Source organism: Balaenoptera musculus, chromosome 2 (genome assembly GCF_009873245.2).
Source record: "Balaenoptera musculus isolate JJ_BM4_2016_0621 chromosome 2, mBalMus1.pri.v3, whole genome shotgun sequence".
Lineage (NCBI taxonomy): Eukaryota > Metazoa > Chordata > Mammalia > Artiodactyla > Balaenopteridae > Balaenoptera > Balaenoptera musculus.
In genome coordinates this window covers 5,203,648-5,226,161 of record NC_045786.1, presented here as the reverse complement: position 1 = coordinate 5,226,161, position 22,514 = coordinate 5,203,648, and the positions used below count along the sequence as shown (strand labels likewise).

At 38.2% G+C, this 22,514-nt stretch overlaps 2 protein-coding genes across 8 annotated transcripts in view; one reads left to right on the top strand and one right to left on the bottom strand.

Moving 5' to 3' along the window:
- Nucleotides 1-22,514, bottom strand: part of TRDMT1 (tRNA aspartic acid methyltransferase 1) — a 61,486-nt gene that overhangs the window by 15,467 nt on the left and 23,505 nt on the right. For 6 of the 7 annotated variants that reach the window (XM_036843991.1, XM_036843989.1, XM_036843990.1 and 3 more), the window contains exons 2-3: nucleotides 11,689-11,798; nucleotides 1,398-1,474 (exon numbers count right to left, since the gene is read on the bottom strand). In XM_036843991.1, the coding sequence (XP_036699886.1) occupies nucleotides 1,398-1,474; nucleotides 11,689-11,798 (187 nt within the window). Of the gene's footprint in view, nucleotides 1-1,397; nucleotides 1,475-11,688; nucleotides 11,799-11,905; nucleotides 12,024-22,514 lie in introns of those variants that run through there. The other variant, XM_036843993.1, reaches the window with a different exon arrangement.
- LOC118890745 (UPF0183 protein C16orf70-like) lies at nucleotides 19,426-22,174 on the top strand. The gene is given in 2 exon segments (XM_036843987.1): nucleotides 19,426-21,372; nucleotides 21,546-22,174. A coding segment is annotated over 1 exon segment (1,269 nt). The 5' UTR covers nucleotides 19,426-19,504; the 3' UTR covers nucleotides 20,774-21,372; nucleotides 21,546-22,174.

The window sequence follows — 22,514 nt, the reverse complement described above, 5'->3', positions numbered from 1 at the left end:
CCCCACTGCAGTGATATCTGGGGCATCACAGCACTCGGGCTGCATTCTGTGCTGAACCTCCCACTTACTGTAGTTAAAAAGGCCATACACTTGCACAAGCTCGGAGCCATCTTTACGTGGAACGTCCGCCTTCACTGATAAATTCCCAACCTGCTTTCAGACACAATACAGATATCACCTCTAAAAGAATTCGTCCCTCCTGGTATGCAGCAAGGTAACACCTCTCTCCTCCATGCTCTCATGGCAGTTTCAGCATTCATTTATTATATACCTTAAATCACATTATAAGATAATTATTTGCCAGTCATTCCCCATGGACTCTAAGTTCTATAAGGACGGGAACTACAGCATCAAAAGCAACACCTCACGTGTAGGTGCACGATAAATCCCTGGGGAATTAATCTCCTAGAAAACTTGAAATAAATCAAAACTTGGATGGAAATTAAGCATGAGAATATTTATTTAAACTAGAATTTTTACTACATGTTATATCCCACTTAAAATCACATTATGTGTTTAAATAGGACTATATATTGATAGTCTTATATGTTAATAGGACTATAAAATAATCAAAAAGTCCTGGCTCTGACATTTTCTAATTGTATGGCCTTGGGAAAGTTACTTAACCTTTCTATGCCTCAGTTTCTCACCTGTAAAATGATGATAATACTAATGCCCATCCCATAAGCTTGTTACAGTAAATGACATACTCCAGTAAGACACTCAGAGGGTTATCACTATTATCATTATTACTTAAAATAATTGAAATATTATTATTAAAAGTATCTAAATGAAGAGGGATTAGTCAAGATTTTATCTAAAATATAATTCCCTGAAATACATAGCCAAATAAATACCATATAATAAAAAGCTGTCTTGGAACACAGCTTTAAAAAGTCATTTTATTAATTGTATGTATTATTAAATGTACCTATCAATTTTGAGAAATTTAAAATTCACAAATGCATTCTTGACTAGCTTTAAAATTTAACAGTTAAGTAATTTAGAACTTGAATATTAACTATGGAAATTTACTTTGATTAATCAGTGTTAAGAAGATACTCCTGAATGCTCATTAGTTTAAATAATTTAAGGTAATTTGGGTCAGAAATAAATACTGTATCTTTGGTAGGTATTAAGGAGGTACCATACAGTCTCTGCATATCTACTACTGACCAAATTACTGTGTTCATCTGGCAGTAATTGCTATTTTCTTTATGATTAATGCTGAATTATAAATGTGTGTAGAGAAAAGGAATTATTGATGAAAAATTTCAAGACTAGGGAAATGCAGCTGATGGAATTCAAAGTGTCTGTGCTTGAAATTACAGTGTGATTTGATTTAATGAGTCCTTCAAAAGTACTCTTCCTAACAGAGAAATATTTATTATACGTACCTTGTGAATGGCTGACAGGGAGGGCTCATTAAAATCATATTGAAAGATAATCTGTCAAACTCTTCTAGTGTAATACCCTAAGGAATGAACATGTGGGGGGAAAGAAAAAATATAAAAACATGCGTAGAAGGGGGCAGAAGGAAAAATGCTAACTAATTACAAGTAAATACATCAGTAATTGTGACACTTTATTTATAACATTATTTATAACACTCAAAAGTTTATAAAACACCTACTACTTTTTTTTTTTAATGGTTTTCCTTTTTTTTTTTTTAAATTTTTATTTATTATTTATTTTTTGCTGTGTTGGGTCCTCGTTTCCGTGCGAGGGCTTTCTCTAGTTGCGGCAAGCAGGAGCCACTCTTCATCACGGTGCGCGGGCCTCTCACGTTGCGGAGCACAGGCTCCAGACGCGCAGGCTCAGTAGCTGTGGCTCACGGGTCCAGCCGCTCTGCGGCATGTGGGATCTTCCCAGACCAGGGCTCGAACCCGTGTCCCCTGCGTTGGCAGGCAGATTCTCAACCACTGCGCCACCAGGGAAGCCCCTACTACTTCTTAAATAAACTTTAGTTAAACTAACTTTCCAAAGCAATTTTGTGAAGAAAGTCGAGCAGTAAACTGAAGCTATGAAAAATTAAGTGACTTCCCCCAAACTCGAGAGCCAGTCAGTCAAAGCAGAGCTGGAAAGCTAGTTTCCTAGATGCTAAGTATTTTGTGCCTCTATGACACCTCAAGTCTAAGACTGCTGTGATTTCTGGAATCAAACTCTATTTTATAATTAATGATTTTCAGCAAAGGATCTAGGGAATTTTTTAATACCTCTCTATTAATATTATTTATTTAGAAAATGCGATGTATTGACCAGTCACCATCCCTTTCATGTATGTCTCTGTCAATATATCACCAAATGGAAAAAGGTCCCATTTTCAGATATCCACAATTACTATACTGTTTTACAGTTGTGTGTAGTCAAAGAACCTCAAAAGACTGTAGATAAGATTAATCAAAATAATCCCTATTGGGCTAAATAGTTTTAAAATGTACTGTTTTGCTCCTATTTTATATACAGTATCAGAAGACAAACATAGAGAAATACAAGTCATGGGTTTGCCAATTCTCATTAAGCTCTCTTAGTGTACACTCTTACCCAGGAATTTAAAGCCATAAGCCCAGAATCACAACATTCCTAATTACAACACATTTCTAAGAAGTCTGAGTTCGTGAATAAAGCAGGAAAAGCTTTATTCTGAGCTCTGAAAAGAGTGACTTAACCTGGGGAACACATCAGTTTTCTCTACTGTATTAAAAGTTTGAATATACATGTCTATCATTTTTAAATCACAGGCTTTTAAATAGTTTAAAACATATATGTAAAAAGAAATAAAAATTAAATACTGAGAAGTTCCTAAAGCACCTCTGGATCCCAGAGTTCTAAAGAAAACAATCTGAAAATCATACACTCAACAGTCTGTCAGGAAACCAAGGGCAGGGCAGTAAGATTAGCACACATACTCAAGTTACACAGCTGGTCAGCACAGGACTATTAGGAAAAGCAACTTACTTATTTCACAACTGATTGTGAACAGATTAAAGTTGAATTCCTAAAATGAAAATAAAAATCAAACAACAGTCTTTTACATCAGGAGAATCCTTAAGTCTAGAATCTAAAGGAAGTAAACAGAGTTAATGCTTCCAATACTGTTAGACATAAAAAAATTTACAATTTTAAAGGATTCTTGGAAAGAGTGATTTTTTTTTTTTTACAGTACAACCCAAATGACAGAGCAGTTATGCAAAACATAATTGCTCAATTAAACCATTCACAACTGTCTTTAACCTAACATTCTAGGTCAATGAATGTGTGGGATTCAAGAAAGTAGTTACAGAGATGCATGGATTAACTTTAATAATTTGATATTTTAACACTAATGGAAATCAAATTCTTTTTCCATAAACAGGCCATTCAAGCTAATAAAAACATCCTTGCTTTCAGAGAACATTAGATCCACTCGATGTGGTAACATTGTTTATTGCATGTTGATGAGCAACTTTGTTTGTCCCCCTACTTGTTTTATTACTTCTTTTCTCAAAAAGCTTCCTGGTTATTCTTATACTTAATTTTCATTTAAACTTTAGGAAGACCTTGGTAGATTAGAAAACAACAACTTTTGACTATTTTAGTGAATTTATTGTTAATCTAAAGAGAAATAAAATTTTGTGGTACATGGTACGTCTTCAATAAAAACTTACTGAGTGATATTTCCTACCATTTCCCGCCCTATGACCTCTGATGTTATTTTGTTCATGAATACTCATGACAATTAGATCTTTCTTGATCACTGTACTAATCATCATTATAAAGTAATTTTCTATGACTCGTAAATGCTTTTTGCTTTCAGACAGATCTTACCTAATACATATCAGTTCTGAAACCCCTGTTATCCTTTGTTATGATTTGCCTGGCATTTTTCCACTTTTTTAGGCACAATGTGTTATTCATTAAACAAGGTTCATAAATTAATCCACCAATATTTCAGAGGATCTACGACACACCAGGCATTGTGCTAGTCTGGGAATACAACAATGAACAAACCAGACAAGGTTTCTGCTCACACATTTATATTGTAGTGTCTAGTAATTTTCCATTTTATACCTAGATAAATTACAGATTTTAGTTTTATTACTATTTATCTTTGTAACTGGGGAATCCTGCTCCTGGTTAAAAACCTGTATGTGGGACTTCCTTGGCGATCCAGTGGTTAAGACTTTGCCTTCCAATTCAGGGTTCAATCCCTGATCAGGGAGCTAAGATTCCAAATGACTTGGGGCCAAAAAACCAAAACAAAATAGAAGCAATATTGTAACAAGTTCAATAAAGACTTAATTTTCAGGCCTGACTACAGGCAACGAGGAGGGCTTCACCCAGCGGGTGTCAGGGGAAAGCCACTCTCCCCGCTCCAGACTTGGTGCAAGGCCGGCACCTTGCAGTCTCTGAGGGCAGGGCGGGTGCGAGCTCTCAGGCCCCGGCAGCTCATGCTCTTCATATATTTGCATCCCTAGGTCTCTTTATCTGAGGCCTGGCACAGAGCCCTCTTCAGGCGCCATCCCTTTCTGCCAAGGCCTCCGTCTAGGAGGAACAGGGGAACCCTTGAAGATACTTCTCCCGCTATGACTAACGCCTGAAGGGAGTGGCCCTTCTCACTCCCAGCCTTCTCACCACTGCCCGCACTCTCTCCCCCAATGCCAGGGGCTCCTCAACAGTGAGCTGACCCCCACGTCTGTGCTGATCACCCCACTTTCCAGCAGGATGCTGTCCCCTAGGGAAATGGAACAGGGGGCGTTGGCGTTGTCTCTGTTTTTTAGAGACTTGCTTTTCCCACCACAGCAAGTAATTAAGGCTTCACTCGTTCATTTTTGCCCTGTTGCTTTAATCAGCTACTCCGATCCACGACAGCTCAGCTGAGCTCCTGACAACAACATTAAATAATGTCCTAAAAATCTATAGCTTCAGTTATCTTTCAAAGAATAGATATATTTTTTGAGTCTCACTTTTCCTTCCTACTCCAATTATATTATTATTCTTACACTGCAAAGATTTATAACATTTTCACCCTGCTTCCCAACCATTATTTCTTTCCTGACATGGCAGCTTTATTCCTGGGTTCTCCACTTTGATTCATCTCTTGCTTAGTTAGATTAAGTGATTGAGTCATTTTTTCAGTAAGGGTTCATGGGTACTACAGTTCATGAGTGGTTGGAGGTTTTATTTTAGGAATTTTTTTCATCTACTTCTGTTAATATTTTTGTCCCGTTTGTTTTATTGTCTTCTGTTTGCTATTCTGACATGACTTTCATTTCTATAATGGTTTTATTTTTCCCATCTTTTTTTTTTTTTCTTCCCAGACCACTGATACTCTTCAAATCTATTGTCTTATTATTGTTTTTTGACCTCATGCATACATTTATTTGAGTTCTTGTTTTGAAGATATTGAGTTTTATTTAAGGTTTCAAGCTCATGGAGACATGTTTTTGCAATTTTCTTCTGCTTCTTAATATGATTTTTCTGTGTATATTCTGCTTTTTTTGTTTATGTTACTTACTTCCTTTTAAAAGTACTATACTAGTATAGTCTCAAACTGGCTCCTTTCTAATTATTATGGAGATCACCTGAATCTAGAAGTTTGCTAAAAAGGCAAAAGAAAGAGCAGTAGCTCTATTCAGGTATTTGTCACCACACTTTCTGGGAAGAACCCACAAAGGTCTTTAACTTAAGACCATGCCTCTGTCCCTCACCCATGTTCTCGCATTTAGGATGAGCAGGAAGTCTGCAGAGGTTGCAATGATGCTTTCAGCCCAGTGATTTGGAATTTTTTAATGTCTCTTTTCTTGACTTTGAACAAGCAATGGCTGGGTCTGTTTTGCCTGCTCCCTTGTCCTTCTTTCCTTCTCCATTCTGCAAGGGACACAGAGAGGTCTGCATGCAATTTTGCCATCCTCATTCACTTGCGTCTCATCACCACTGCATTTGACACTACTCTTCCCAGTTTTCTTTTCTGCTTTGGTTTATGGCTAAATCTTACTTTCATCCATAATGGTTTCCCATCCCCTCTTTTCTTTTCTCTTCTTATTTCTATTAGGAAAAGAAATAGAGTTTTAGAAAAGAAATATCTTTTTTATGCCACAATCAGAAGTCCCAAAGAAAACTGTTTACAAGTCCAACTTATGCACTGAATAGTAAGTTCCTGAAGGTAAAGACTATCTCTCAGTCATATTTGTGCTCCCTCTAAGGGCTCAATAACTTGCACGAAGTAAATGTTCAAATGATCAGAATATGTTGCTTTATGAAACTTAAAATCCCTGAAGTCTCTCATTACTCCTAAGTTCTCCATTAACCTTCCACCCTCTTTTTAAACATGACCCCCAATGTAGTTCTGATATATTTGACCTGGACATGGTACACTCTTTCCACGTCAGAACAGGGCTGAAGAGAACATCCTAGAAGAGACTAAAAGCCGTAGGAAGGTAGACTGTCTTTTGTCTTATAGACACCATTTTAATGAACTGATTCTCTCCTTTCAAATGACCTGGAGGTACCTCCATTCTTCCCTCTCCCTAGTGTTCTTATATCATACACAGATAATACAATTTATTATCATCTATTAAAACTGGTACTGAAATAGAATTACCACTAGGAAAATGGACACAGATGTATTATTCTAAATGCCCCCAAATTTCTATTGGCATGTACCTGGGAATGCCAGTCAGTCCCCAGATATGTAAAGTATTTCACAGTTTCTCTTAGAAGGCAAAACAGAAAGGAAGGTTAAGTTGTTGAACATAATTGGTGCTTTACTGAGATTGTGTTGTTTTTTTATACTTTGTTTAGTGGGAGAAAACTCTTGCTGAGTTGGACATTTGGCTGCATCAACTTTTAAATATTTACATTAAATTTAAATTTAGATTAATTTTTTTATAATAAAATAACTTTTGCTATCATACTCTATGTCAGAGAAATTCTGGAACCTAAATGCATATCATCTGCCTATTAGAGTCAATTCAAAGTTACTTTTTTGTAGGTATCTTTCTTCTGACCCCGAATTTATTTTTGCCCTACGTCCATGATGAGACGGGTAGACTGACAGTACTTTGCCTTGAAGTTTATGAAATGCATTGCTACCGGTGACTGGAAAGATGATGTTGTCCCCATAGTCCTCCTCTCTATGATGCCCAGGGGGAAAGATATTCTGTTCTCAATAAGAGGGATAGATATTCTTCAACACATAAGTAGATTATTTCTACCTTTTGGATACCCAATCATAGAGCCAGGAAATGTTCCCATTTCATACTGGCTGAAAGAAAACTTAAAACAAATCTGTTGGGTAAACAAAATGTGGTATACCCATATAATGGAATATTACTCAGTCAGTAAAAGAAATGAAGCACTGACACATGCTAGAACATGGATGTATGGAAACATTATGCTAATTGTAAGAATCCAGACCAAAAAAAGCCACGTATTATATGATCCCATTTATATGAAATGTCTAGAATAGTCAAATCCATAGAGACAGAAAGTAGATTAGTGGTTGCCAGGGGTTGGGGGGAAGAAGAAATGGGGAGTGACTGGTAATGGCTACAGGATTACCTTTTGGGGGATGAAGACATTCTAGAATTAGAAAGTGGTAATGGTTACACAACTTTGTAAGTAAATGAAAAAAAAAAAGAAAACACTGAATTGTAGACTTTAAAACAGTGAACTTCACGGGATGTGAATTGTATCTCACTGAAAAAAAATCTGTGAGACTTCTGCTTCTGTCTGTGAGTTGTGTAAATAAACTAGAAAATTGGGAGAAATGTAATAACTGTTTTCAGATATTGGAATTGGACCACAGACAGAGCAGGACGGCCATTCCTTAGAAAAGGAAAAAAAAAAACTTGAAGATAATTCAACTTTCTGCCTAGAGATAATTTCCATACGGCAGTGAAGGGAAAGGAAATCCAAACTGTACCTGGTAATGTAGATGAGTTGAAGACAGAGGTTGGAGTTCAAGATCAAAGTGACCAGAATTTGCAGAGCAGAGTGCCAGACAAAAAGAAGTTGCACAGGGAAAGAGATACAGCAATCTGCATAACATTCCCCTTGAGTGTCTTGCTGAGTATCAACCTGTGCATGCATCAGGCAAAATGCCTTGAGGTAGGGCAAAGAACAACTGCTGGAAAAGGAACAATTACTGGGAAGTTGTAAGCCAAAAAAATTCCCAGATCTCAGGGCTAGCAATCATTTGAGTTAACATCCAGAGTAGCAAGACCTAGCTGAGTACATGGGGCATTTAATAGCAATCTAAGAAAGGTCATATATTGATAGTAAGATTAGACTAGCCTTACAGTAAAGGCTACTCCAGATCCAGTTTGAAATGCTTAACAATAAGCCTCAAAAGAATCAAGATGATCTGAAATTAACTGCCTCTGAGAACAAAATCCAACAGTCCTTAAAAGATTACAGTAAGTGGCAAGACGGGAATAAAGACACAGACCTACTAGAGAATGGACTTGAGGATATGGGGAGGGGGAGGGGTGAGATGTGACAGGGTGAGAGAGTGGCATGGACATATATACACTACCAAATGTAAAATAGATAGCTAGTGGGAAGCAGCCGCATAGCACAGGGAGATCAGCTCGGTGCTTTGTGACCACCTAGAGGGGTGGGATGGGGAGGGTGGGAGGGAGGGAGATGCAAGAGGGAAGAGATATGGGAACATATGTATATGTATAACTGATTCACTTTGTTATAAAGCAGAAACTAACACACCATTGTAAAGCAATTATACTTCAATAAAGATGTTTAAAAAAAAAAAAAAAGATTACAGTAAACTCCAGCACTCAAAAATGTAAAACCTACAATGTTAGGCTCCTAATAAAAAATTACTACAATGCTAAGAAACATGATAATGTCTTATAGCAATTAAATAAATTAAATTCATAATTAAGAACCTTCCCACAAAGAAAACTCCAGGCCCAGGTGGCTCCACTGATGAAATTCTATCATTTATAGAAGAACTGATACTTGTCCTTCACAAACTCTTACAGAAAATATAAGGCTATGTATAAATATAAAAACCATACAAATACGTTATGAGGAAACTACAAAAGTCACCTATAAAGATAAACGCAAAAATAATTAACAAAATTTTAACAAGTGGGATGTAGCATAACATAAAACTGATGGTATATCATGACAAGTAGGATTTAACCCAGGAATGCAATACTGACTTAACATTCAAAAAAGGAATTGATATGATCACCATATTATCAGAATACAAGGGAAAATGATATAATCATGTCAAAAGATGCAAAAAAAAAAAAAAGCATTTGACAAAACTCAAAACCTGTTCATGATACAAATTCTCAGAAAACGAAATAAAAGGAAATTTCCTCAACTTGATAAAAGGCATCTATGAAAAATATACGACTCACATCTACAAAATGACTGAAAGTTCCCTCCTAAGATCTAGAAGAAGGCAAGGATGTCCACTGTCACACTTTTTATTCAACATTGTAAAGAACGTCCTAGACAATGCAACAAGGCAAGAAAAAAAGTCACACTGGTTGGAAGGGAAAAGTAAAACTCTTTTTTTCCTCAGGCAATATAACTGTACATGTTAAAAAATCCTAAAAAATCAATATTAAACTACCAGAACTAATAAGTCAATATAGCAGTCACAGGATACTAGGTCAATAAATAAAAATAAGTGTAAGACTAGTATACTAAATATCACAAAATATAGCTGATACAAATTAAATAAGACCTAAATAAGTGAAGAGATACCATGTTCATGGATTGGAAGACTCTCTTTTATGAAGATATCAGTTCTTCCAAAACCAATCAGTAAAATTCCAATCAAAATATCTTTTTTTTTGTAGAAATTGGTAAGCTGATTCTGAAATTTACACAGAAATGTAAATGAGAGTGTAGCCAAAATAATCTTGAAAAAGAAAATCAGAAGTTTGAGAACTTACATCACCTGAATTCAATACATATTATAAAGCTATAATAACCAGTTTTATATGCACTTAGGAAAAAAAAAATGACCTCTACCTCAGACTACACACAAAAAGTAACTTTAACTGGGTCATAAACCTAAATGTAAAAGCCCAAACTATAAAACTTATAGAAGAAAACAGGAAAAAAATGGGGTAAACAAAGATTTCTTAGGACACATAAAAAGTGTCCAATAAAAAAAAAAAAAGATAAGTAACTTCTGCACTTTGATGAACACAGTTAAGGAAATGAAAAGACAAGTTATAGATTTGGAGAAAATATTTGTCATACATATTTCTGACAAACAACTTGAATCCAGGAAACTTAAACAACTCTTAAAACTAAATGATAATAGCACAAACATACCAAATAAAAACTGGGAAAGAAATTTCATCACGAAAAACATAGAAATGGACAATAAGCACATGAAAAAAATACTCAACATTATTAGTCACCAGGGAAATGCAAATTAAAATCACAATACCACTGTATGCTCACAAGAGTGGCTAATATTTAAAAGACTGACAACAGCAATTGTTGGTAGGGATGTGAAACAACTGAAACACTTAAACATTGATTGTGTGACTGTAAAATGGTATGAACACTATGGAAAACAGTTGGCATTTTCTCATAAAATTAAAGAAATTTGCCATATGATACAGCAATTCTACTCCCAGGTATATATCAACAAGAAGTAAAAACAAAGTCCACATAAAAACTTGTACATGAATATTCATAGCAACTTTTTTATAACAGTCAAAAACTGGAAACAATCTAAATGTCAAACATCATGTGAATGGATATACATTTTGTACTACGAAATATTCCACTGTACAGAATATCACTGAACAATAATGAAGAGCCAACTACAGATAGATAACAACAATGTGGGTAAATGCAAAAAAACATTACACTAAACAAGAGAAGTCATACTCAAAAAAATTACACTCATGATTCTATTTAGGGTATGACTAGAACTGGAAAATTTAATCTGTAATGACTGAAAGCAGATCAACAGTTGCCTGGGGTTGGGGTCAGAGACTGAGTAAAACAAGGCATTAAGGAACATTTTAGGGTGATGGATGTTTTAAGTCTCGATTGTGGTTACACAGTATATATTGGTCAAAATTCAAACTACACACTTACAATGAGGGCAGTTTATTGTATGTAAATTATGGCTTCATGAAAAATGTGTGTGTAAAATTTTTTATGATGTGAAATTGGGAGAAAAACACAATTTCATATTATTTTAAAAATAACAAAAGTGTTAAACACTTCTGCTGAGTTAATCACAGGCAAAACGGTATCTTTAACTTTGACTGGCTTCAACAAGAAGCATTCAACAAGTAATATCCAATCACTTTTTTTACTCTCTTTTTTTCACTCCTGCTATATATATATTGCACATGAGTAATGCTTAAAAATAAAGAATTAAGTAAAGTTTAGTATCATTACAGAACCAAGAATTTAGAAGTCAAGCATATTCTTACATTTCAATTCTTTCTCTCAGAGACCAAAATATTGATCGTCTTTCTCTAAAGCTAGAAATTTTAAAAAAGGAAAAAAGGCAAAAAATAACATGCTGTCTTCTGACAGAATAAAAAATGTTAATCTAATTCCCTTCTCCTAAACTTTTTCATTTATATATGACTTATCTTCAAATGAAGACACCAGAAATCAGTATCTTACGGTATTCCTCAATTACATTTTCCTTGCTATATACAGACTTATTAAAACAATACTGTTACTCACTTCAATTGTCTTGGCCAGTAACGGTGTGTGAGGGAAATTATACTTGTATACTTCGTTAGCGACAGTGTTTACATCAACGGCAGCCACCACTTGTGCAGGTACACAGCTTTCTGTAATGATAAGTGGAATAACTTAAAAGGTAAAGTCCTTAACAACAATTTGTTCATCATAGAGAGAAGCCAAAATAATAACAGAATTTTGTAGTACATTTCCTCACTTCCTCAATTATCCGGCCAGATCTCAGGTTGTCAGTGGACAACAAAGCCAGGAGGAGCTAGGCGCGAAGTAGAATATTTATGTACCTCTGGTTCGTCTCTCTCAACAGCATTCTCATGCTAAAAATAAGATTTAAATATTTTAGTCATTATCTCTTATATTTGCTTTCCTTCCTCCATTAAGATACACATTTATGAGTCGAATGGAAAGTTTTCCTGAATTAAAACAAACCAAAAATAGAAAAGTGAAGTACAGTAAGTCCCCTACATACGAACGAGTTCCGTTCTGAGAGCGCGTTCATAAGTCCAATTTGTTCGTAAGTCCAGCAAAGGTAGCCTAAGTACCCAACTAACACAATCGGCTATATAGTACTGTACTGTAATAGGTACTGTACTGTAATACTTTTCACACAAATAATACATAACAAACAAACAAATGCAAAAAATAAAGAAAACATTTTTAATCTTACAGTACAGTTTCCATTGTTGTCACTTGGTGCTTCTTGGCAGTACCAGCTACATCACCGCTGCTTTTACACTTGCTTCAGGACATCTCAGCTTGAAATAGATACTGTACTACTGTACTCTATACAGTACTGTACAGTAAAGTACACATAAGCAGAACCACTTGTAGAGGATGCACGCATGTGCCAATGTACGCCAGACACGTGAACTAACTTACCTGATTGGACATGAGAACACACGTTCACATCTTTGAAAGTTCGCAACTTGAAGGTTCATATGTAGGGGACTTACTATATATTCTTAAAAGCCATATCACTTGGAAATTTATAAATAAATTAACTACCATTTTTTCCTCAACTTCTAGCATTAATACAATGCTGTTTCCCAATACCACTGAAAATGCTTTTAGGTAAGTTTTGGTAAGTTTCAGGTAAATTTGTTTTTCTTTTTTCTTTAAATAGCTTTATTGATAATGCAACTCACATATCACAAAATTCACCTGTTGAAAGTTTAGGTAAGTTTTTAAAGGAGGTGAAAAATTAATTGGTGTCCAAATGTAAAAAGCTCTCAGACTGAAAATTAAAAATTTTGACAGAGAGAAGGTGAGAAGAGTAAGAGAAATAAGTACAAGGGCATGTCTTCCTTCACTGCCTGTCTGTCTTGCTGCTAAAGAAAGGCATTTTTTCATAATGCTTTCAGATTCAGAGAATTTTGTCATAGTCTTTAAATGGCAGTCAAAATTTCAACCATGTAAACATAGCTGCTGTTATATTTTGCAATTATCACCCTCTTTGCACTTCTTCCCCAAACACATACAAACCCAATTATGTGTAAACCCTGTCCCAAATCAGTAGAAAATGTGGTTTTTAAAATAAAAGTATTTGAGACGTCTTAGGAAAATCATCAGAGAAAATGTTACAAAATTACATAGTAGCTCCAAATAGCTATTTCTTTAATAACCATTTCTGTTCATAGTTAAATTAGGCAGCCCAAATATCAAAAAATGAAAAAGAAAAATATTAGGATATGAGGAGCTAGGCTTCATGCAGCAGGCACCTGGAAATAAAACCCAGATCACAGAAGATGGGGCAAGGAGGGAAGCTCACACACATTCAGAAAACAATCACAACCCTACACTGAGGCCTGGAAAAGATAATGCCAGAGAGAAAACAGGGTTTAAATGTGTCTAAGTAAATATTTACTACATGTGTACTACTAGGCTCAAGACCCTGGGCTAGGACCAGTTATCTTCTAGGTACCCTGCTGCCTTGTATGTAGGTCACTGGAACTTCAAGGTCCAGTTAGTAATATCATAGGCAGCTGCCTCTAAGTGAGTTTAAATTCAATAACTAGTTTACTTGCCTTTGTATAAAGTCAACTTAAGTTCTAAATTATATCTTTGTCAGAGGCATCAGAGAGATCTTGAAACATAAATCAAGGTTTTTAAACAAACTAACAAAAATTAGTATATAAGGATCAATTTGCAAAATCACAAACCTTATAATCCAGGTCAAGAACTATACAACTACTAATCATTTTAAGAGAGCTCAGAATTAAATAACTTCACTGAACTATTCTACTGTTTTGCTAAATAAGATATGTTGTAATTAGCATGATGCTTGTCTTTCTGTTATATATACAGCAATCTGGGATTGCCTGGAGTTAGTTCATATGATTTTTCTCCTTTTTCAGGCTGAATGAAAATCCACAGTAATGTGCCAAATCTGTACCATAATCAATAATTAATTTTATGTTCTTGTATTATGTGCCTGGAAGACATAAAAACTAATAAAACTCAACTGCCAAATGAGTGTTTTATGTGGTGATGAAAGAACTGATGAACCGAAAATTCTTTCTCAGGAAACAATAGATTTTTAAAGTCAATAAACAAGTGCACTGTTTGCACATATTTTAGACTGTTATAAAAAAGGATCTACCGCATAACCTAAAAAGTTATTTCCATGATGAAAAATAAACATACTAAGACCTTACTGACACTAATTCAACCTGCCTTTTCAAAACAGACTGTTTTGGGGTATGAGTGTGTAACCAAGGAAAATGTTGAACTTATAAATAACACTCTTAAAATCAAGCCTTTCAATTCTATCAAAATCTTAAATTGAGCTCCAAAGACAAGTTGTTTTGATATTTCTTACTGTACACTTTAAATCTATGGCCTCCAAAAATCTTTGTTAAGCTGCATACACAGATTTTGAAAATGTTTAACTAAAAATAACCAAACAAATATAATTCAACAGATTTTTGCCTAAGTGAGCTCCATCACTTAAGTGATCCAGGAGTAGTAATTCTCAAAGGGGAGAGAGAATTGGGGAAATGGGATCCATAGGATCTTCTGGGGAAGTAGAAGGAGAGGATGGGTTTTCAGCACTTTGATCTATTGCTTTCCCTGGATTTTATTCATGGTATTTCAGTTATTATTCTGGACTGCATATTTATCAACAAAAAGCATAGGTACTAAGACATTCCAGTTAGAGAAATGCAACATAAATGATTTTAAAGGATTGTCAGATTAGATCTACAAGAAAAGCTTAAGGGGTAGCATACTCCCATTTATATGAGACCTAAACTAAAAAATGGTAGATTTAGTTATGTCAAGAGAGACTTCTAGGTGAAATGTTAGAACTGTCACGTAAAATGAAGATTGGTTCAAGATGGAGGAGTAGAAGAACGTGTGCTCACTCCCTCTTGCAAGAGCACTGGAATCACAACTAACAGCTGAACAATCATTGACAGGAAGACACTGGAACTCACAAAAAAGATACCCACATCCAAAGACAAAGGAGAAACTGCAGTGAGACGGTAGGAGGGGCACAATCACAATAAAATCAAATCCCATAACTGCTGCGTGGACGACTCACAAACTGGAGAACACTTATACCACAGAAGTCCACCCACTGGAGTGAAGGTTCTGAGCCCCACGTCAGGCTTCCCAACCTGGGGGTCCAGCAACGGGAGGAGGAATTCCCAGAGAATCAGACTTTGAAGGGTAGCGGGATTTGACTGCAGGACTTCGAGAGAATTGGGGAAACAGAGATTCCACTCTTGGAAGGCACACACAAAGTAGTGTGTGCATCAGGACGCAGGGGGAAGAAGTAGTGACCCCATAGGAAACTAAACCAGACCTACCTGCTAGTGTTGGAGGGTCTCCTGTAGAGGCGGGGGTGGCTGTGGCTCACCGTGGGGACAAGGACACTGGCAGCAGAAGTTCTGGGAAGTACTCCTTGGTGTGAGCCCTCCCAGAGTCCACCATTAGCCACACCAAAGGGCCTGTAGGCTCTAGTGCTGGGTCACCTCAGCCAAACAACCAACAGGGAAGGAACTCAGCCCCACCCATCAGCAGACAAGCAGATTAAAGTTTTACTGAGCTCTACCCACCAGAGCAACACCTCGCTCTACCCACCACCAGTCCCTCCCGTCAGGAAGCTGGCACAAGCCTCTTAGATAGCCCCATCCACCAGAGGGCAGAAAACAGAACCAAGAAGAACTACAATCCTACAGCATGTGGAACAAAAACCACATTCACAGAAAGACAGACAAAATAAAAAGGCAGAGGACTATGTACCAGATGAAGGAACAAGATAACACCCCAGAAAAACAATTAAGTGAAGTGGAGATAGGCAACCTTCCAGAAAATGAATTCAGAATAACGATAGTGAAGATGATCCAGGACCTCAGAAAAAGAATGGAGGCAAAGATTGAGAAAATGCAAGAAATGTTTATTAACAAAGACCTCGAAGAATTAAAGAACAAACAAACGGAGATGAACAATACAATAACTGAAATGAAAAATACACTAGAAGGGATCAATAGCAGAATAACTGAGGCAGGGACTTCCATGGTGGCACAGTGGTTAAGAATCCACCTGCCAATGCAGGGGACATGGGTTCGAGCCCTGGTCCGGGAATATCCAACATGCCACAGAGCAACTAAGCTCATGCACCACAATTACTGAGCCTGCGCTCTAGAGCCTGCAAGCCACAACTACTGAGTCCATGTGCCACGACTACTGAAGCCCGTGCGCCTAGAGCCAATACTCCGCAACAAGAGAAGCCACCTCAATGAGAAGCCTGTGCACCACAACGAAGAGTAGCCCCCACTCGCCACCACTAGAGAAAGCCCGCGTGCAGCAATGAAGACCCACATACCCAAAAATAAATAAATGTTAAAAAAAAAAAAAAAGAATAACTGAGGCAGAAGAACGGGTAAGTGACCTGGAAGACAGAATGATGGAATTCACTGCTACAGAACATAATAAAGAAAAAAGAATGAAAAGAATTGAAGACAGCCTAAGAGACCTCTGGGACAACATTAAGCTCACCAACATTTGCATTATAGGTGTCCCAGAAGGAGAAGAGAGAGAAAAAGGACCCGAGAAAATATTTGAAGAGATTATAGTCGAAAACTTCCCTAACATGGGAAAGGAAATAGCCACCCAAGTCCAGGAAGTGCAGAGAGTCCCAGGCAGGATAAACCCAAGGAGAAACACCAAGACACACAGCAATCAAATTGACAAAAATTAAAGATAAAGAAAAATTATTGAAAGCAACAAAGGAAAAACGACAAATAACATACAGGGGAACTCCCCATAAGGTTAACAGCTGATTTCTCAGCAGAAACTCTACAAGCCAGAAGGGAGTGGCACGATATATTTAAAGTGATGGAAGGGAAGAACCTATAACCAATATTACTCTACCTGGCAAGGATCTCATTCAGATTCAACGGAGAAATCAAAAGCTTTACAGACAAGCAAAAGCTAAGAGAATTCAGCACCACCAAACCAGCTTTACAGCAAATGCTAAAGGAACTTCTGTAAGTGGGAAACACAAGGGAAGAAAAGGACCCACAAAAACAAACACAAAACAATTAAGAAAATGGTCATAGGAACATATGTATTGATAATTACCTTAAATGTGAACGGATTAAATGTTCCAACCAAAAGACACAGGCTCGCTGAATGGATACAAAAACAAGACCCGTATATATGCTGTCTACAAGAGACCCACTTCAGACCTAGGGACACATACAGACCGAAAGTGAGGGGATGGAAAAAGATATTCCATGCAAATGGAAATCAAAAGAAAGCTGGAGTAGCAATACTCATATCAGATAAAAGAGACTTTAAAATAAAGAATGTTACAAGAGACAAGGAAGGACACTACATAATGATCAAGAGATCAATCCAAGAAGAAGATATAACAATTATAAATATATATGCACCCAACATAGAAGCGCCTCAATACATAAGGCAAATGCTAATAGCTATAAAAGAGGAAATCAACATTAACACAATAATAGTGGAGGACTTACACCTCACTTACACCAATGGACAGATCATCCAGACAAAAAATTAATAAAGAAACACAAGCTTTAAATGACACAATAGACCAAATAGATTTAATTGATATTTATAGGACATTCAATCTAAAAACAGCATATTACACTTTCTTCTCAAGTGCACACGGAACATTCTTCAGGATAGAGCACATCTTGGGTCACAAATCAAGCCTTGGTAAATTTAAGAAAACTGAAATCATATCAGGCATCATTTCCAATGGCAATGCTATGAGATTAGAAATAAATTACAGGGGAAAACCGTAAAAAATACGAACACGTGGAGGCTAAACAATATGTTACTAAATAACCAAGAGATCACTGAAGAAATCAAAGAGGAAATCCCAAAAAAAACACCTAGAGACAAATGAGAACGAAAAGACAATGATCTAAAACCTATGGGATGCAGCAAAAGCAGTTCTATGAGAGAAGTTTATAGCAATACAATCCTACCTCAGTAAACAAGAAAAATCTCAAATAAAAAAATCTAACCTTGCACCTAAAGGAACTAGAGAAAGAAGAACAAACAAAACCCAAAGTTAGTAGAAGGAAAGAAATCATAAAGATCAGAACAGAGGGCTTCCCTGTGGCGCAGTGGTTCAGAATCTGCCTGCCAATGCAGAGGACACGGGTTCGAGCCCTGATCGGGGAGGATCCCACATGCCGCGAAGCAACTAGGCCCGTGAGCCACAACTACTGAGCCTGCGTGTCTGGAGCCTGTGCTCCGCAACAAGAGAGGCCGCGATAGTGAGAGGCCCGCGCACCATGATGAAGAGTGGCCCCCGCTTGCCGCAACTAGAGAAAGCCCTCACATAGAAACGAAGACCCAACACAGCCAAAAAATAAATATAAATAAATAAATAAATAAATAATTTTAAAAAAAGAATAACAACCAATACTTATTAAAAATTTTTTTAAAAAAGATCAGAACAGAAATAAATGAAATAGAGACAAAGAAAACAATAGCAAAGATCAATAAAACTAAAAGATGGTTCTTTGAGAAGGTAAACAAAATTGATAAACCTTTAGCCAGACTGATCAAGAAAAAGAGGGAGAGCACTCAAATCAATAAAATTAGAAATGAAAAAGGAGAAGTTACAACGGACACCGCAGAAATACAAAACATCATTAAGAGACTACTACAAGCAACTCTATGCCAATAAAATGGACAACCTGGAAGAAATGGACAAATTCCTAGAAAGGTATAACCTTCCAAGACTGAACGCGGAAGAAACAGAAAATATGAACAGGTCAATCACAAGTAATGACATTGAAACTGTCATTAAAAATCTTCCAACAAACAAAAGTCCAGGAACAGATGGCTTCACAGGTGAATTCTATCAAACATTTAGAGAATAGCTAACACCCATCCTTCTCAAACTCTTCCAAAAAACTGCAGAGGAAGGAACACTCCCAAACTCATCTTATGAGGCCACCATCACCCTGATACCAAAACCAGACAAAGATACTACACAAAAAAGAAAATTACAGACCAATATCACTGATGAATATAGATGCAAAAATCCTCAACAAAATACTAGCAAACAGAATCCAACAACACATTAAAAGGATCATACACCATGATCAAGTGGGGTTTATCCCAGGAAGGCAAGGATTCTTCCATATATGCAAATCAATCAATGTGACACACCATATCAACAAACTGAAGAATAAAAACCATACGATCGAGACGGTTCTGCTGCCGCCGCTGCCTCAGGCTGCTGCCGGTGAGCTCCGGTCCCGTCCGCGCTGCCGCAGGGAGGCCGCCCCGGCGAGCCGAACCAATGCTGGATCTGGAGGTGGTGCCCGAGCGCTCTCTGGGAAATGAGCAATGGGAATTCGCGCTGGGAATGCCTCTGGCTCAGGCAGTAGCCATTCTTCAGAAGCACTGTCGCATCATAAAGAATGTCCAGGTTCTCTACAGTGAACAGTCTCCTCTAAGCCATGACCTCATCCTTAACCTGACTCAGGACGGGATCAAACTACTGTTTGATGCTTTCAATCAGAGACTTAAGGTGATTGAAGTATAGGACTTGACTAAAGTAAAGTTAAAATATTGTGGTGTGCATTTCAATTCTCAAGCCATAGCTCCCACCATTGAGCAGATTGACCAGTCTTTTGGTGCGACCCATCCTGGAGTGTACAACTCCGCTGAGCAGCTCTTCCACCTCAACTTCAGAGGACTGTCTTTCTCTTTTCAGCTAGATTCATGGACTGAGGCTCCCAAGTACGAGCCCAATTTTGCCCATGGTCTGGCTTCTCTCCAGATACCCCATGGAGCAACTGTGAAACGAATGTACATCTACAGTGGAAACAGCCTACAGGATACCAAGGCTCCCGCAATGCCCCTGAGCTGTTTCCTGGGCAATGTGTACGCTGAGAGTGTAGATGTTCTTCGGGATGGAACTGGACCCTCAGGTTTACGACTTCGCCTACTTGCCACAGGTTGTGGACCCGGCTTATTAGCAGATGCCAAGATGCGGGTATTTGAACGCTCAGTGTATTTTGGCGATTCCTGCCAAGATGTTCTTAGCATGCTTGGCTCTCCACACAAGGTCTTCTACAAGTCAGAAGACAAGATGAAGATTCATTCTCCTTCTCCTCATAAGCAAGTTCCATCGAAGTGCAATGACTACTTTTTTAACTACTTCACTCTCGGAGTGGACATCCTCTTTGACGCGAATACACACAAAGTGAAGAAGTTTGTCCTACACACCAATTACCCTGGACATTATAATTTTAATATTTATCACCGCTGTGAGTTCAAGATCCCACTAACCATAAAGAGAGAAAACACAGATGGTCAGACAGAAACATGCACGACCTACAGCAAGTGGGACAACATCCAGGAGCTTCTGGGCCACCCTGTGGAGAAGCCTGTTGTCCTGCACAGGTCCTCCTCCCCAAACAACACCAACCCATTTGGCTCCACATTCTGCTTTGGTCTTCAGCGGATGATCTTTGAGGTCATGCAGAACAACCACATTGCCTCGGTGACCCTTTATGGCCCCCCCAGGCCTGGTGCCCACCTGAGAACCGCAGAACTCCCCTAGGAACATCACCACCCATGCCCCTCTGCCCCATGGAACTGTGTATCACATCCTGTTCAGCAGGCCACCCTGTGGGTTTTCTTGGACACCTTGCCAGTGTGGAAGGGCTGTTGTGATATTTTGAGGTGGGGCTCAGGCTGGGTGCTCTGCCATGGGGTGAGAGGCCCAGATATTCTTCTGTGCGATCTCAGCCTGCTGGTGCCAACAGGGGACACAGACTGCAAAGAGAAGCACAAACTCTGAGCCTTGATACCTGGACCCAGGAGCTCTCGACTAACATGTAGGGAGACAGGGTTCTGTCTCCCCTGTCCCCCATACATTGGGAAAACTTGGGGCTCTTTCTCTGGCTGAGGACACAGGCACCCAGACAAGGACAGGGTCCTGCCTTTGGCCCAGCATTGCCACATGACCCTCAAGGCAAGCAGGTAGCATGTCCGTAGTACTTGGTTGCAACTTTTGCACTACATCCACTTTAGTTACTTGATGAGCTGGCTGTGGCCAAGGTGGCTCACTTGCCCTTCCCTGTTTCTTTCTTGCATGTGCTCCCTGCCAGGCCCAGCAGGCACACCCAATTGGTTGAAACACAACTTTCTACCATCAAGGTACGTGCCCAGGCCTGGTTCCCACCCCTCTTGGAGCCAGCCTTCAAGGCCGCCTGTTCCCCTACTCTGCCGCAACCTGGCTGGCAGCGCTGCATGTTTCCATCCTGTTTGCCTCTTTGTTTTAATGCCAAAGTTTTAGCCAAAGACATCTTCCTCCTTTTTTTGTGTTTCAGCATTCTGTTCTGCACTGTGGGCTTGGCTCCCCTCCCTCAGCTCTGGGCAGTGTCCCCTGGCCGGGCCCATTCACGGCTCAAGGCCTCTGGGGCTCATGGAGGGCTGGGCTGCTCAGTCTCTTCGTGGGACTTGCTAAGGAAAGTAGCATATGTGCTTTAAAAATATTAATCCTTTTGAAAAGAATTGAGAAGAGAAATGTATAATTTTATCCCATTTTTAATATTTTGGTCTAGCAACTTGTGATACATAGATGACAATTTTGTGAGTTTTTCAAATGTGTGTACAGATTTTTGTAAATATGACTCTTTTGTAATTAACTCATGTACAGCCTCATCCTGTATAGTTTAACAATGAATGTGCAGGGGACCTGCCCCGGGCGCCTGTGTGGTGCCTGGGCCTACAGCCAGGCTTGTGTGGCGTTCCCATGACTTTGTTACTGATTGGTGTCTTCCCATGTGGACTGTGGCCTGGCCAGAGACCCTCACACATCCCACTGTGGGGCAGCCAGGACTGTTCCCATCCTCCTAGCATGGGGGAACCTTCCTCATGCCCTGCCCATACCCCTCCTCCAATAAAGACCTATGCCCTCCGCGACAGCTCCCCATGTGCTGTTGCTGGGATGTTTATACTAAAATGAAAAAAAAAAAAAAAAAAAAAAAAAAAAAAAAAAACCATACGATCATCTCAATAGATGCAGAAAAAGCTTTTGACAAAATTCAACACCCATTTATGATAAAAACTCTCCAGAAAGTGGGCATAGAGGGAACCTACCTCAACATAATAAAGGCCATATATGACAAACCCACAGCAAACATCATTCTCAATGGTGAAAAACTGAAAGCATTTCCTCTAAGATCAGGAACAAGACAAGGATGTCCACTCTCGCCACTATTATTCAACATAGTTTTGGAAGTCCTAGCCACAGCAATCAGAGAAGAAAAAGAAATAAAAGGAATCTAAATTGGAAA